At 44.1% G+C, this 17,868-nt stretch overlaps 1 protein-coding gene across 1 annotated transcript in view; it reads left to right on the top strand.

Annotated features, from left to right (window-relative positions):
- Positions 1-3,312: 3,312 nt before the first annotated feature.
- Positions 3,313-17,868, top strand: part of LOC308666164 (flavin-containing monooxygenase 3-like) — a 30,277-nt gene continuing 15,721 nt past the window's right edge. The window contains exons 1-4 of the mRNA XM_081324754.1: positions 3,313-3,513; positions 5,385-5,522; positions 14,080-14,268; positions 15,496-15,658. Of these exons, the coding sequence (XP_081180880.1) occupies positions 5,391-5,522; positions 14,080-14,268; positions 15,496-15,658 (484 nt within the window). The 5' untranslated portion in view covers positions 3,313-3,513; positions 5,385-5,390. The remainder of the gene's footprint in view (positions 3,514-5,384; positions 5,523-14,079; positions 14,269-15,495; positions 15,659-17,868) is intronic.

The following is a 17,868-nucleotide window of genomic DNA, read 5'->3' as shown; positions in this document are numbered from 1 at the left end:
AACCCTACCCAGTGGATTTATTTTCCTTATTACTTGTGATAGAGCATTTTTAAACCCAAATTTCATGGAAAACAGAATGCAGATCTGTTAATGTAGCTTTCCTCCACCGAGCTTTCTCAGGATTGAGGCCCATCAGATATGTGGACTTCAACTTCTGCAGTATTCTGGGACTTGAAGTTCATATATCTGGTAGGCATGTAAGTGAGCCAATGCTGCCCTCAGCATTCAAGGAACTATATTGCCCTCCGGGTGCCTTGGCATTATAATTCCTAGAATTTTCAAGAAGACATCTCTTTTGAGGTCTATATCTATACATCATATATAACATGACTTTACTGTTGACATTCAAATGCTGGATTGTACCAGTGTCCAGCTTTTGTAAGCATGCCCAACGGATTGCTCAACTTTGGGAACAAAATACTACTTGTGCTATTTTCCTTTCCCTTATCTTTCCTCACAGAGAATGGAGCAATAGAAACTAGAGCGTTGTCCTGATGGTATTTGCGTCAATTTTAATGGAAATTATGGGATTCAGCAGAAATAAGCTCTGCCAAAACCTCTAGGGTACAAATGCTGATACAGATCACCTCCCTTATACTGAGGGAAGTACTAGAGACATGTAGAGGAAAGAAATAAGTGGTGGCGGCTGCAGCACTTGTAACTTTAAGATGGGATCCCAACTTGGTGTCCAAAGTTCCCACTGAAAGTCACCTTGATGCCTCCTAGTTTCCTGCCTCTCTCTACTTTGTAATTGGCTTTAAATTTTGATTTTGGTTTTGGATGCAATTCTGAAGGATGCTGGCATGTCACAAAAGCAAAAGCCAGTTTCCAGGATTACTTTGGTTTTCAACTAAGTTGGAAAATAAAAATGTTGAGTGGCTGCAATTCAGTTTGTAAATGGCCTCTCCTCTGCCAAGAAAGACTTTTGCCTTTCACCCAGATCTTCACAAGAGTTCCCCATTTTCTCAAATTTACATCAGTGTTTCAAGCTGCTGAAGCAAGCTGCTTATCACGCAACCTGTTCAAATATGTTGCATTTGGTGCCCGATTACCTTTGCCCCTTTCTCTGCATATATCTCTTGGCTAATAATCATATAATTCTGCCTTCAATTCTAGTTGCAATGGAACCACTTCCCGATTCCTGAATAAAAAGCTGCTATTTAGCCATTTCTTTCATTATAGTCTTTCTCAGAGTAGTTACACTTAACTAACTTGAAATATAGACAGTGGATTCAAGAAGTCAGGCGTTACAGAAATTTACTGTACCATACCTTATTTATGGCAGCATTCTGCTGAACTGAAGACCAGGTGCCAAACCCTTTATCTATCTATATCTGCCACAGCTGGTAGTCAGAACTACACCAATTGACCCTGAGGTAGTATATCCCTGTATAGCCTCCATTATTTTTTTTTCTAATCCTCATTTGACACATTCCAAGTTGGCCATCCATTCATGTTCTTCTAGCAGTTTCCATAGTGACTCCTGAAGACGTGGACAGGATCATGGGGAAGCTGAGCTCCACCACGTGTTTGTTGGACCCGTGTCCCTCCTGGCTGATTTATGCGGCCCGGGATGGGACACGAGGCTGGCTCCAGGCAGTGATAACTGCTTCTTTGAGTGAGGGTAGTTTTCCCTCACTGATGATGCTGATGATACCCAGCTTTTTATTTCGACCCCAAACCACCCCAGTGATGCCCTCGACGTGATGTCCTGTTGCCTGGAGGCGGTCCGGGTCTGGATGGGGAGGAACAGGCTTCGGCTCAACCCTGACAAGACTGAGTGGCTGTTTATGCCGGCATCCCGGGAAATTCAGATTACTCCATCTCTTGCCATGGGGGGTGAGTTATTACCCCCGTAGATAGGGCACGCAACTTGGGGGTCCTCCTAGATTCACAGCTCTCTTTAGAAGATCATATTGGAGCTGTGACTAGGGGGGCCTTTGCCCAGGTTCACCTGGTGCGCCAGTTGCGGCCCTATCTGGACCAGGATGCCTTGCGTACAGTCACTCATGCACTCGTGACCTCTCATCTGGACTACTGTAATGCTCTCTACATGGGGCTGCCCTTGAAGACCACTCGGAGGCTCCAACTGGTGCAGAATGCAGCTGCGCGAGTTGTGTTGGGAGTCTCCCGATACTTCCATGTTACACCTTTGCTCCGCAAGCTGCATTGGCTGCCGGTTGCCCTCCGGGTGAGATTCAAGGTGTTGGTAATGACTTACAAAGCCCTACATGGCATGGGTCCGGATTACCTACGGCAACACCTGCGGCCGGCGTCAACTTCCCTCCGTCCAGTGCACTCCCACAGAGAGGGCCTCCTCAGGGTGCCTCCGATCAAAGAATGTCGACTGGTGGCCCCTAGGGGGAGGGCGTTCTCTGTGGGCGCACCAGACCTGTGGAACCGCTTGCCGGTCGAGCTCCGGATGGCCCCCGACCTTCGCTCCTTCTGGCGGGATCTAAAAACTTATTTATTTGAGCAATCCAGCCTGGTTTGATGGGTTAGGGGTTGGGGTTTTAACTTGGTTTTTAATGACTGTATATATCGGGCATAATATTTAATTGTTTTTTAACTTTTGTACTTCGTTTCTAATATTTATTGCCCTGTACGCCGCCCTGAGTCCTTCAGGAGAAGGGCGATATAAAAATTTAATAAATATAAATATAAATATAGTTTAGCCCTGCATTGTTTGAGAATATACTGCCTGAATTTCTCATTTAGTTTGCTTCTTTGATCCTGGATTGAGAAGATCCACATCCTGTTTGAGGCTTGATTGTTATTTTTCTTTTCCTGCTTTTTTGTCTTTTACTTAAATGGATGCAAACAGCATATCCTTTTCTAATTAAAAGTTGCTCTTGGCTTTCAGTAATGTTAATTTCCATTTTCTGAAACTTCACCAGCTCTGCAGCAGGCTTTTGGAGGTGCAGCATTTGAAATGTGCCAACTTTGGAAGTTTTCCTAATGATTCCTAGCATGGGATATATTTTTGGTAACAACCACTAGCTTAGTTAATGTTTTTTTTCATATAGCGATCACAACCCATAACTCCTGTATGAGTTTCAGTCATTGCCAGCTGAATGTCAGTAAATAAGATCTAAACTGATTTAACCACTTTTCATTCGATGACATTTAACTGTCCTAGCCTGGTTAGTATCCATTTTCTAATGAACCTAACCAGCCCATGGCTCCTTCCTAACTCTAATCATTTAGAAACAAGTTAACAGTCAACCGTCCACAACAGACACCTGAGGAGTCAAGTAGTTCCCATTCTTCTTTAAAGAGCTGTTCATTTACCTTTTGTATAGTGCATTGCACTTTCCCTAAGAGCTGCCAACACTCAGGAACCACAGTCACCTCACAAGTTATGTAATCTTGCTCTAAAGGAACTCCTCCTATCTTTCAGAGTCAACCTCCAAAACCAGCAGTGAAATTCATTTGGTTTTTCTTGCCAGGGGGTCACTTGTGTGCTGCAAAGAAGCTGTCAGAAAAAGGAGAAGAGCAACACAGCTGAAAGAAGTAAGTTGATGGGGGGTGGGTGGGTATGTCATGTGTGGAGGGGTGGAAAAAAGAAGAGGAACAGTTCAAGAGCTGGAAGGGGAAAGGTTGAAAAACTATACCAATATTTCTGTCTGATTCTTGTTCTGTATTCCTTAGAACAGCATACCTGAAATTGGAAAGTATAGGAAGGGATGTCCATGCCAGTTCTAGGCTTTGGGACAATGCCAAAATATTTTTGAGAAAGATTCTTCTTTGCAGAGGCATTTTCCACCTGAAAAATCCAGGTGTATCTATCTGGATTATGAGGCTCCTAAAAAGTTATTGATCCTTAAAAATGTTTGCCAAGAACTTAGAGGCTAAGGTAAATGTCTCACAAGGGGTAATCTGGCATCACTGTGGAGAAATAAAGGGGGATATCTAGTTGTAATCAGTGTCCAATCGCTGTGATTTTGTTGCATCATTTTCATTTTTTAGCAATCACACAAATAGATATTAGGAATAAGTTTTATAGCACAAGATTTTTTTTCTAAGTAAATTTGTATAGGATTGGGTTACGTGGCTGTTTTGTCGATTTTTAATTTCACTGAGAAGAATTATAGATATATACTTACAGTATATATAATGTTTGTGTGCATATATCTCATATATAAGGATGCATCCATTCACACCAATTAGATGTCATATGTAGTCATTTATATATAGTTGCTTTGGATCTTGAACCATACTAACTCCCCAGGCATTTGGGCCAGGAAGTTAAGGCAGCTGTGTTGTTGGTGTGGTTTTATGACTGGGATTTAATGTCTGATTTATTTGGGTATCATGGGTTATTGTAATGTTGTTTAAAAACATCCTTTGTCTGTATGCAGCTCAGATCCACAGTTGTGAGATTGGCAACCGTATAAATTATTATATGTCTCTGGCCAATGGGTTGTCATAACACAGAAGGATGGCATTCATTTTTTTAATAGCAATAGCACTTAGACTTATTTATCACTTCATAGTGCTTTACAACCCTAAGTGATTTACAGAGTCAGCCTATTGCCCCCAACAATCTGGGTCCTCAATTTAGCGACCTTGGAAGGATGGAAGGCTGAGTCAACCTTGAGCTGGTCAGAACTGAATTCCTGGCAGTGAACAGTGATGAGGGTGGAGGTTCGTTCTCCAACCTTGTGGGTAGCATCTTCAGAGGAGTTTAGGGGGTGTCAGTGGTCTTCTGTTTATAAGGGCTCAGGTGTGGGTGTGTCAAGTGAGGGTCTGTGATGGGTCTTGTGATGGGTCAGGTATCAGTCATCAGTGAGGGACTTGTGATTCGGAGGTGAATTGGTGGGGGGAGGGCCTTCTGTGGGTTGGTTGAGGGTCGGTGCTGTCTCTGGTTGGCCGTGCAGTTGATTTGGATTCATAGGGTTCATAGGCTGGTTGTAGCTCAATGTGCCTGTTGAAGCAATTGTTTGTGGAGTGCCGGGCTTCAATGAACTCACAAGTGTGGCAGGTGGTAGCATGGCCAATAATTTTAGCGTTGCTCCAATCAAACTGGTGTTATTTGGTGTTGGTGTGGGTAGAGATTAAGGATTTGGGATTGTGGCGTTTGACTGCCAGCCAGTGTTTGTGGATCCTGGTTTTTAATTGACATGATCTTTGTCCCACATAGCATTGGTTGCAATCCTTACAGTTGATTTTGTAGATTACATTGTTTCATTCATCCTTCTGTATCTTGTCTTTGGTTCTGGATAATTTCTGGCAGAGTGTAACTGTGGGTTTGTGGGCTGTTGCTATTCCTAGGGGTTGGAGAATTTTGCCTGTCAATTCTGCAGTACTGCATTCTAACCACTGTGCCACCATGGTTCTTAATGCAAGAATAAGCATGGTTTTAACATTTCCTTTCCCACTAGGAAACCATGGTACGCCGTGTAGCAATTATCGGAGCAGGAGTGAGTGGCCTCGCATCCATCAAATGCTGCCTGGATGAGGGACTGGAACCAACATGCTTTGAGAGGAGTGAGAGCATTGGCGGATTGTGGCACTTCACGGTGAGATCTAAATATCCCACTCGTGTGACAAATGTACTGGGCTTGAAACTTACTTGTGTATGCTGGAGCTCTTCTTATACCTGGAGAGTCCCATGTCTGTTTCTTTGGTTGACAAAATATTTGATACTTTTTTTAGGTCTTATCTCAAAATATCTTGGATTTGGAGGGATATTAGAAATGTTGCTTGTAGTGGGTAGTGAAACACTTTATAAAAACAAGATTATTGTGAAATTGTATAAACAAACATGTATATGCATTATTTAGCAAACATGAGCTTCTAACTCACTTCACTGAATGTATACTACCAAAATCGTAGTGGGACACAAAAGCTTGGCGGGTATATGAAAGAATTTTATTGGTGGTCTTTGCTTTCTCAGATATTATGAAAAGTCCGCTCTTTAATTTGTTGGAGTATATGCAAAAGGGACGCGGTGGCTCAGTGGGTTAGGACGCTGAGCTTGTCGATCAGAAGGTCGGCAGTTTGGCGGGTCGAATCCCGAGTGCCGCGTAACAGAGTGAGCGCCTGTTACTCGTCCCAGCTTCTGCCCACCTAGCAGTTCGAAAGCACGTAAAAATGCAAGTAGAAAAATAGGGACCACTATGGTGGGAAGGTAACAGCGTTCCGTGCGCCTTTGGCGTCTAGTCATGCCGGCCACATGACCACGGAGACGTCCTCGGACAAACGCTGGCTCTTCGGCTATGAAACGGAGATGAGCACCGGCCCCTAGAGTCGGAAACGACTAGCACGCATGTGCGGGGGAACCTTTACCTTTACCTTTTATGCAAAAGTACTGACCAGAGTTTTATTCAGTTCATCGAATATTTTAAATAGGTAGAACAGTGTTTCTCATTCATGGTAACTTGAAGATATATAGACTTCAATTCCCAGAGTTTACCAGCCTTATTGGCTAGGGAATTCTGGGAGCTGAAGTCTCAACATCTTCAGTTTGCCAAGGCTGGGAGACTGAGGTAGAGTATAGGTGTCATTCATATGGCTATATCTCTTTATTCTTTATATGGTGCAGGTCTCAGATCATGCAGAGCTATAATAGAATTCAAGAAAAAAATGAGCACAGTTCCTCCTCAGACTAACAGCTTGAATGCATGGAAGTTGGGAATAGATAGGAGGAGTTCAGTGTACGTTATACCTGCTAAGCCTTCCGCAGATTTATGTCTGAACAGGATTTCATTATTTGGAGAATCCAAATAAACTGAAAACCCAGGAAATCTGAGCAGGCCCCTTGGAGGGAGCTCAATAAGATTTATTTGACCAATCAAGTATCTGTTAAATCATTTCATAATATCTTTAGAAGAAAAGAAGAAAAATGGAAACTAGTTATCTCTGTTCCCAAAGCATTATGTAAGCAGACACTACAAAATAAACATTTTCTTTTTTTTTTTATAATCCCATTTATATCCCGCCCTTCTCTGAAGACTCAGGGCGGCTTACAATCTAAAGCACAAATCAATGTGCTTAGCAATAGCCTTCATTCTATGTAATAATATCCCCAGTAGGTCCATTGTTTCCAAGGGCAGCTCTTGCAAGCTCCAATTAACCTTCATTGCTTAAAAACAGGCACTTTATAGGCTTACCCAGTGCAATTAAAGAGACTTTAGGGCAGGGCTTTTCAATCTTTTCACAGACTGTATCACTTTTAGGATATGGCAGTATTCGAGTACTATCAGTCATCTAGCAGGGTGTCAAAAACTTGATAACCAAAAAAAGGGGGAAAAGTGATACAGTACAGGTAGTCCTTGGCTTACAAGAGTTCACTTAGTGACTGTTAGAAGTTACAATGGCACTGGAAAAAGTGCCTTATGACCATTTTTTCACACTTATGACCATTGCAGCATGACCCCAGGGTGACGTGATTTTCATTCAGATGCTTGGCAACTGATTCATATTTATGATGGTAACAATGTTTCAGGGTCATGTGAGCCCCTTTTTCAATCTTCCGACAAGCAAAGTCAATGGGGAAACCAGATTCACTTAACAACCGTGTTACTAATTTAACAACTGCAGCGATTCACTTAACAAATGTGGCAAGAAAAGTCATAAAATGGGACAAAACTCAATTAACAAATTTCTCACTTAGCAACATAAATTTTAGGCTCAGTTGTGGTCGTAGGTTGAGGACTATCTGTATCCCCACTTACCACACTTTTATTGGGAAACTTGTGTCTGTTTCTCTGACATTAATCCTTGCATTGTTCTTTCCCCTTTTGTCCCTCCGATTGTCTCAAAGAAGCCTCTCCTCTACTCCGTCTCTCTTTCTCCGTCCCCTTCTCTTTCCCCGTTGTGTTTTTTTTCTCTCCCTTTCCTGCCAAAACCTCCTACTTTTATATCCTCTCCACTTCCCCCCCCTCCTCCTTTTCTCTTTAGTGCAGCTCCAGCTGACTCCTCTTCCCCAGGTTGCCTGCTGTTCCTGGAAGTGCCAATCAGCTGGAGCTGCACACCGATCCTTGGCACTTTGCCAAGCCCTGGCAACACCGAAGATCCAGCTGACTCTCCCACAGGCCTATGCGGTGCTGCCACCGCTTCAACTCATCCCCTCACTACACTTTTTTTTACAGTGCTTTTCAGCCCGTCGTACACATACCATACCACCTGCCAGGTGCTGAAGTACCACCAGTGGTACGCATACCATGGGTTGAAATGCACTGCCCTAGAGGATGTCTTGGAAACATGTATAGCTTTGATATGAACTCTGTTCCAGGAGGCACCATCTCTCATTTCCACACGTGTCCCAGTCCTGATCCTGTGCAAGAGTGAGATATTAACAGACGAATTAGATAACTTTTCTGGTACAGAAGAACACCCAAAAGCATTGACTTATGCTTGACTTGGTCAGTCCTGGAGTCTGAAAGATAGAAGGGGTGAGGGAGATCAATGCCTAAAAATTCATGGTCAAATATGAGGTAGTGGCAATGCCCCCTCCTTGAATGTGTAAGATATCCCAAATAGGAGATTTGAGGGGAAGATTTAAAATGCTAGCCCATGGGATTCCTGCCTTCTGCCCTCCCTCCCTCCTCCCCTCCCTGTTTACCAAATGGACTCTTTTAATTTTTAATAAACTTAATTGCATATTGCAGTGAAAGCACATTGGGCTGGCTCCAATTACCCTTCATCAGATTTCTCTGTAGGCTATAATTAAGAAGTCACAGGCAGTGGCCAATAGCTTCCATATTTCATTAGGAAAGGTGTAGCAAATCCCCAGGAGTCAGGCCTAACTCAAAAATATTATATTTTAATCTCTTTGAAACAGTTTCCATTTCCAATTTACAAAAGCTTTAAAGTAATTAAAACATTACAGCTAATTTTTAAAAGTCCACATAAAAACAAGAATCAGGCATCTGAGTTCATGTTTCACTTTGCTTTGCTCCTACTTACTTTTTTGGGTTGTATATTTTATACTGCAAATGTGTGGGTATGGATTCCCAGGCTGGAAGATTAAAGTAAGTTATAAATACTCCAGATAAATATTTTTCAAGAAACTATTATTACTACAAGTATTAGTTTGCAACTGATGTTATATATACTTACATTATATATATGTTTGCAAAAGATAATGCACTATTTAATGCAGAAAATAGCAGGAGAAAATTTACTGTATTGCAAGGCAGGATAGCTCATAACATGAAAAGTCTCTCTTCAAGTTAATCAGTGTTATTTGATAGGACTTTGACATCTGTCTTCTTTTTGTTGCCTGGGAATAAGCTGTGGGTTTTTTTCTTGGTTATGCAATCTTTCATAGCCATCTGCAGAATATTAATCAAAATGCAAACATGTTATGTAACATGAAATGCTGCTTGACTGAGTACTGGCCACCTTAATCTTTTGGCTTTCTTTGAAACTGGCAAGGTCTTTGTGAAGGCTGTAGGGCTTTTCTGCACTTCAGCCTTAAACTGCTGGACTCCTAAGAGTAAACCAGCTGGAAATGAAGGACGTTCCTGTTGAGATTTCAGCTGATTCCTCCTTTCAGCTGATGTCCTGTCTGGATTGCATTTTCCATAGCTTCTGACCAGTGCTTTTTTTGTAAAAGAAAAATGTGCCGGAACTCGCACATGTCATACAACTTGCCTTGCCTACCCTATAAGGTTCCATCCAAAAAAGGTGCCGGAACTCCGTTCTGAGCGTTCTATGAGGAAAAAAGCCCTGCTTCTGACTGTGGAATTCACTTTTTTTTACATCTCCTGGAACAGCAGAAGAAAAAAAGAGAGAAAAACACCAGTGTTACTGTTAAGTAGTCGGCTCTTTGGTGCAGGAAGGAAGACAAGAGGCTGAGTACAGGATAACAGATACTTTATTCTTGCTAGAACTGTACTGAAACTTGGGCTGCAACCAGCCACAATATATAGTCTAGCCCAGGGGTCAGCAACCCAAAACAGCAAAAGAGCCACTCGGAACTGATTCCATCATACACACAAAAAAGTGGGAGCCGCAAAATGTGCACGCGCATGTGGGCACGCACGCGCATGCGCAAAACAAGCAAAAAATACACCACCCCCTACACCCGCACCGCATCCTGAGCTGCACGCACCTGTCACTGCCCAGTGCCGCCAGCTTACGTGGGGGGGGGGGAGAAACGGACTCACAGGCGACGGGCACTGGGTTGCGGCGGCGCCTTCAGCCCGGGCACCGCCGGAGCCACCCGAGCGCCCTCCCCCTCTCCCGGGACCTCCAAACCTCTGCATTTGATGAATGCAGCAGCTCTTCAAATGTGGAGGCGGAGGTTTGGGGAGCTGCGCAGCTCTCTAAACCGCCGCCGCCCCGTTTGCAGAGCTGCTGCATTCCTCCATGTTTGAAAGAAACATGAACGAATGCAGCAGCTGTGCAAAGAGGACGGTAGCTGTCCCATTTGGAGACCTGCCGCGTTCGTTCATGTTTGACGAGCACGGCAGACCTCCGAATGGGACGGCGGCATTTTGGAGAGGTGCGCGCGCACCTCTCCAAACCGCCGCTGCCCGTTGGGAGACCTGCCGCGCTCGTCAACCATGGACAAACACGGCAGCTGTGCAAACAGGACGGCGGCGGTTTGGAGACTGCACGCGCACCTCTCCAAACCGCCGCCGTCTCGTTTGGAGACCTGCTGCGTTCGTTCATGTTTGACGAGCGCGGCAGACCTCCGAACGGGACGGCAGCGGTTTGGAGAGGTGCGCGCGCACTCTCCAAACTGCCGCTGCTCGTTGGGAGACCTGCCGCACTCGCCAAACATGGACGAACGCGGCAGCTGTGCAAATGGGCTGCGGCAGCTCTCCCAACGAGCGGCGCCACTGCCTGTTCGGGCGGAGGTGCACGCGCACCTCTCCAAAGGTTTGGAGAGGTGCGTGCGCACCACTGCCCGTTTGAAGAGGTGCACGCGCACCGGGCAACTGGGAGCCGCAGGAGACGGCTCAAAGAGCCGCATGCGGCTCCGGAGCCGCGGGTTTTCGACCTGTGGTCTAGCCCCTAGGCGGCAGCCAATAGGTTTGAACCCACTCTTGCCACCTGGGGCTAGCCAATTGCAGGACCAGAGACAGCTAGTCTGGGTTGCTGGAGAGCCGTTAGCTGCTCCAGCAATGCACGTGGTATATCACCACAAGCCCAGTACATAACAGTTACGGTTTTTTCTGCCACTCAGGCTAGTGGCAGAAATCTTGTCAATCTCACTCAGGATTTAAAAAACCAAGAGAAAAGATCCATCTGCTTGAGTTGGTTCTGGAAAATCTTACATATTTGTTTCTGTTGAAATCTATTGCAGGTGTTTTATTATTTTCCCCCTTAAGATCCCTACTTCTGGTTCTCAATTCTGTGGTATGCATAAAAAATAGGCACAGCTTCAATTGTGGCTACCATTTTGCCTCTCCCCACCCCCACCCCTTACTCTGATCTTTTTATTGTTTTACCTGTATGCCTGTAAAACAAATATTCATGGAGGTAGTGGGTGACCAGCATTCATTCCTTTAGAACACAATAACTGACAGGTTTTTTGCCTATTGTGAAATGAAATGCAGCAGGGGACCTGAACCCTACCACTGGAGAAAGCACAACTCAGAAACACACTTTCACATAGTGCAGAAAAAGATGAGTGGAGATTGCCTTCTCAGTGGCCAAGGGATGGCTATAGCACAATGTTGTACATTCCTGCCCTCAAGAAATGGTTGAAGGCTGGCACTGGGGCAAGTGGATCAATCAGGTAAGTTCCCATAAATTAGAACAGGTCCAAAGGTATAATTCCTTAAATGAAAAATGGTATAGTGGTTAAGGCACCAGGCTAGAAACCAAATGACTATGAACTGTAGTCCTGCTGGTGGCACAAAGGCAGTCTTTTTCTTTCAACTTTAAGAAGGAAGTATTGGACGCTGAGCTTGTCAATCAGATGGTCGGCAGTTTGGCGGGTCGAATCCCGAGTGCCGCATAACAGAGTGAGCGCCTGTTACTCGTCCCAGCTTCTGCCAACCTAGCAGTTCGAAATCACATAAAAATGCAAGTAGAAAAATAGGGACCACTACGGTGGGAAGGTAACAGCGTTCTGTGCGCCTTTGGTGTCTAGTCATGCTGGCCACATGACCACGGAGACGTCCTGGGACAAGCTTTGAAACGGAGATGAGCACCGGCCCCTAGAGTTGGAAATGACTAGCATGCATGTGCGGGGGAACCTTTACCTTTACCTTTCTTGGTGGAAGAAATTTTTTTTCTTGAACGCCACTCCTCCCCACAAATATTCTTCAGGACATAGTCACCCAGCCAATGCTCAGAAATAGATATATTTCCCTTTGGAAATAAACTGTGCTATAAACTTTGAATTTTGACATTCCAAGGTTGGCTCACATGTCACTGATTGCTGATCCCTCTCCCAACATTTGAAAATGTTTTTGATAGAATTGCAAGTATAATCCCCTTTCCTATTAAGAACAATTTGTACCCCTGAGAACTTGCCTGAGGCAAGTGTAGCTAAGTATTTCCCAGCCTCACAGAGTATTCTTAAACAAAGGGGGGTTAGTAGATTAAACAGAATCTGTAAGAGGAAACTGCCACTTTTCTTTCTTCTTTCTTGACAAAAAAAAATCTTATGAAACCCACAAATGGCTTTCTCCCAACAAATACAATTACTTGCCCTTCTGGGATTGTACAATTTGTAGGACTTTTAGCCTTGTCCTTCATGGGATGAAAAATGCCCTGCATCTCCTAGGGTAAGACACTAGACCAGTGTTTCTCAATTGTAGCAACTTTAATGGACTTCAATTCCCAGAATTCTCAGCTAGCCATGTACTTCTGGGAGTTGAAGTCCACTCATCTTAAAGTTGCTAAGGTTGAGAAATACTGCACTAGGCTGTTGGGGTAGGGCAATGGAGCCAGCACTGATGGCAATCCCAAGGCTGAGACAGTAATTACCAGAAGTTTAGTCTTCTGAGCTTTTAGTTCCTCAGGGAACTTTTCTCTCACCAGAATGTGTGCTTTGGGCTATTCTATGCATAAGTGGACGCCTCACATGCTGTGAAGGATTCCAAAAGTTGAACTGTTCAAAGTGCTATCCACCCATATCTCTCATGAATGAAAGCAAATGTACATGTCCCAGAATAATGTTGCAGGATCCAATCTGGGTAACCACTGTGTTGCATATACAATATCCCTATGCATATTGGATGCATCTTCCCAATCCAACGGAGATTTTCCTTTCCATCTGTATTTGGCTACCGGAACATACCTACCATGTTTAAGCTGCAACAATGAAAGACTGCTCTGGTTGGGGCTTTCCATGCTAATTATCTACAGCACTCTTTACAATGGCTCTAGAAAGTTCTGTCCTTTGTGACAGAGATAGATATCTTGTTTTATGAGTATTGCTTGCTTTATGAATATTGTATTTTATTTGTGTCAATCAGCTATTTTGATTGCTTCTGGCACACCTTTTATTTGGGTACCCCTATGGCTGATCTAAAAGGGACGTGGTGGCTCAGTGGGTTAGGATGCTGAGCTTGTCGATCAGAAGGTTGGCAGTTTGGCGGGTCGAATCCCGAGTGCCGCATAACAGAGTGAGCGCCTGTTACTCGTCCCAGCTTCTGCCAACCTAGTAGTTTGAAAGCACGTAAAAATGCAAGTAGAAAAATAGGGACCACTACGGTGGGAAGGTAACAGCGTTCCGTGTGCCTTTGGCGTCTAGTCATGCCGGCCACATGACCACGGAGACGTCCTCGGACAAGCACTGGCTCTTCGGCTTTGAAACGGAGATGAGCACCGGCCCCTAGAGTCGGAAACGACTAGCACACGTGTGGGGGGGAACCTTTACCTTTACTATGGCTGATCTAAGAACTTGCCATGTTGTTGCAAGCAAATAACACTGGGATAGCAAGCCTAGATTTTATGGATAAGTTCAAAATGATCCATCCCTTCTCTCAATGGAAAATACCATCCTTAGTTTATCTCCCGCCCCTTTTTGTTTATGTTACAAACAGTGCTGAGAGAAATCTAGTGCCTCAAACTTCAACTTAACTGAAAATATTTCCACTTCCTGCAGCTCTGTTTCTTTGTAGAAATTTCAGATATCATTCATCTTTGTTTCTCTTTCTCTGCCAGGAGTCATCAGAGGAAGGCAGAGCCAGCATTTACAGATCTGTGTTTACCAACTCATGCAAAGAAATGATGTGCTACATGGACTTCCCTTTCCCAGAGAATTTTCCTAACTATATGCACAACTCCAAACTTCAGGAATATATTGAACTATATGCCAAGCGTTTTGATCTTCTTAAATACATACAGTTTAAGGTAAGTGATCATAAGCTGATTGAGAAGGGATTTTTTTAACAATTGCCTTTCGTTGCTGGTTCATATTTAGTTTGTGGATCCCCAAAATACTGATCTGTGCTGCTTCTTATGGCTCCTAGATAATAGTCAAAAGACGTTTTATTATTTATTTCTTCATCAAATTTATATGGCCAAGAAGTTATTCTGGACAGTGCAGAGCAAAAACAGTGTAAAACAGTCATACTAAAAAGTTACAAAAAACAAAACCATGCACACAAAAGATTTGATCAGCAATAGAGAATCTCAAGTTCTCACCAATTCCCTGGGACAAAGCTAAGTCTTGAGAGACTTCTGGATGGGAAATTGATGGAAACAGTAAAAAATTATTATAGCTTCATGCAGAGTTGGCAAGCTTTTCAAAGGCTAGACACTATTTCAATACAGCTTTGCCTCCATTTTGTTTTTAAAGAACATGCCTGAAATATCATTCCTAAGATCGCACAATAGCTTATTGTTCTCAACAGGTATCTTGCAAGGGTTAGCAATCTTACAAGAATTTTGCCATTTAAAATAAAATTTAAGCATAATCTGGAAATATTTATACATGATCTGAAGCATCATGGGCACTTTGGCATTACTGAGTGCTGCATTGTCAATGATTGGCTTGACATACTGCAAAGATTAAAACATAGATATTACAGGTTGCAGTCCTAAATTCATTTATTAGAGACTGATTGATTGAGCCCCATCAAGTCACTCTCAACTCTTAGCAATCACACAAATAGATATTAGGAATAGGTTTTATCGCACAAGATTTTTTTTTCTAAGTAAATTTGTATAGGATTGGGTTACGTGATTGTTTTGTCAATTTTTAATTTCACTGAGAAGAATTATAGATATACAGTATACTTACAGTATATATAATGTCTGTGTGCATATATCTCATATATAAGGATGCATCCATTCACACCAATTAGATGCCATATGTAGTCATTTATATATAGTTGCTTTGGATCTTGAACCATACTAACTCCCCAGGCATTTGGGCCAGGAAGTTAAGGCAGCTGTGTTGTTGGTGTGGTTTTATGACTGGGATTTAATGTCTGATTTATTTGGGTATCATGGGTTATTGTAATGTTGTTTAAAAACAACCTTTGTCTGTATGCAGCTCAGATCCACAGTTGTGAGATGGGCAACCGTATAAATTATTTTAAATAAATAAATATGTCCTTGAATGTTTCTTCAAAGACACATGTGACCAATATTAAGAAGCACCCAGATTTTCCTGTCTCTGGCCAATGGGTTGTCATAACACAGAAGGATGGCATGCTGGAATCAACTACTTTTGATGCTGTCATGGTTTGCTCAGGACATCATGTGTTTCCAAGCATCCCAGTTGATAGCTTTCCTGGTAAGTGACAAATATATTAAATAGATATGGAAAAACAGCAACAACACATGCCTATTTAGTATTTATTAAAAACAATGGAAGTCACTATCTGACTGGAGGGAGCAGCCCTGTCCCTTTTAATATTGTACATATTCACATACAATGGTATATGTAAGATATTTGCTGGGCAAATATCTATATTGTGATAAACATGCCTGGTTTTGACTGAATCAGACAGCTTAGAAGGGGCATCACTTACATTTTTCATAATGACTAAACAGAACCAACCTTTGATAAACCACAAACAATAAAACATACTTTGTGAATTGTTTCTATGAGGGATGCAAGAAACTCTCATACTTATTCTTCAGGCAGCTAAAGTGCATGGTATTTTCTTCCTTGTAGATATTTCAAAGCAAAATTGAGCCCATAATAAAATGCATGACTGCATTAATATATCAGCTTTACCTTTAAAAGTAGTTGCTAGCTATGGGGAACTGGATTGGAATCACAGCCGATGAGAAGGAATTTTAAAACCATTTTCTCTTATGCCATTATCCTACTTAAAATCCTTCCCTCCAAAGCTGTACAGAAAATCCCATTGGCTAGCAATAAGCTTAAGGGCAATGGGGCATTCTGTAAGGTCTTGCCTCAGCTATTCCCTCAAGAAAGTAGAACTCTTGAAGCAGGAAGCATTTCAAAAGGATATTTTATTGAGAGAAAGTGACTGCAGAGAAAATAGGCAGGATCTAAAGTTCCCATGCGAAAGTGTTATGGTTCAAAACCCCTCCCAACTGCCCAGTCCATAGAAAGCCAATCCAGAGGTGTGAAGGTCTTGTGGAAACTCTGAGCTGAGAAGGTGTTCCCAGCCACCTCAACCTTGGTTCTCTGGAGATGAGACAAAGCAGATGGCCCCAGGCTCATCCCTCCTCCCCTGCCACCGAATTACTCCCCAGTTCCCAGGAAGATATATCAAAGCAAAAGAGGAACAAAGCAAAATGGGTAAATAGTCCAGATAGCCGGGTGTGAGTCCCTCCTCCTGAGATGTGGTCCCAGAGCTCAGTTGGGCTTGCTGTTGGTGTATATTTCACCTAGACACGTGGCAGCAGCCCTGCCTGAGCTTCTCGATATCCTCTCAGGGTTGGTGGTTGAGTTCCCCAAACTTATAGTTTTGGGTGACTTCAACCTACCATCCCTGGGGGGATCATCTGAGTTAGCTCGGGAGTTCATGGCTTCCATGACGGCCATGGACCTGAAGCAGGTTATTCTGGGCCCAACTCACGGAGGGGGTCACACGCTCGATCTGGTTTTTCTATCTGGACGGTGGTTAGATGATCTTGGGGGGGGTTACCCAATTAATTTACCCCTGTCATGGACCGATCATCATCTCCTGCGGATGGTCTTCCGTTTTGCCACTCCCTGTCGTGGGGTTGCTGAGCCAACAAGATGGTTCCGCCCTAGGCGCCTTATGGACCCTGAGCGGTTCCAAACGGCGCTTGGGCCCCCACCTGCCTCCTTTGCTCACAGCTCGGTCGATGCCCTGGTGGAAGCCTGGGAAAGGGCAGCCACAGAGGCACTCGACCAAGTTGTACCCATGCGGCCCTTGACCCGACGCAGATCCCAACGGGCCCCATGGTTCTCCATGGAGCTCCGCGAGATGAAGCGTCGGAGACGGGGCCTAGAGAGCTGTTGGAGGTCCAGCCGATCCGAATCCGACCGGTTACGACTAAGGTCGTTTACGAGAACTTATCTCGCAGCATTGAGGGTGGCTAGGTCTAACCACTTTGCCACCCTCATTGCGTCCGCAGAGAATCGCCCGGCCGCCCTGTTTAGGGTGACTCGCTCTCTCCTTAATCAGGAGGTGAGGGAGGAACCCTTGCAGGGTCGAGCCGAGGAGTTTAGTCGATTTCTGTCGGACAAAATCGCTCGGATCCGGACCGGTTTGGACTCCGACTGGGCAGAGTCTGACGAAGAGGATACGGGCGGTCTTGTCGATTTAATCTGGGAAGAGTTCGATCCTGTGACCCCTGAAGTAGTGGACAAGATCATGGGGAAGCTGAGCTCCACCACGTGTTTGTTGGACCCGTGCCCCTCCTGGCTGACTTTGTTGTGACTCAGGGCCAGCCTGTGGGTCCGACAGCCGGCTCTGATGTATCGGATGACTCTGAGGGGGAGGAGGGAAACGAACCGGCTGATGATGGTTTGGAGGAGGGAAACGAACCGGCTGATGA

Source organism: Vipera berus (assembly GCF_964194415.1).
Source record: "Vipera berus genome assembly, chromosome: 3".
Lineage (NCBI taxonomy): Eukaryota > Metazoa > Chordata > Lepidosauria > Squamata > Viperidae > Vipera > Vipera berus.
The sequence above is the reverse complement of the archived record's forward strand: the minus strand, read 5'-3'. Positions and strand labels throughout refer to the sequence as shown.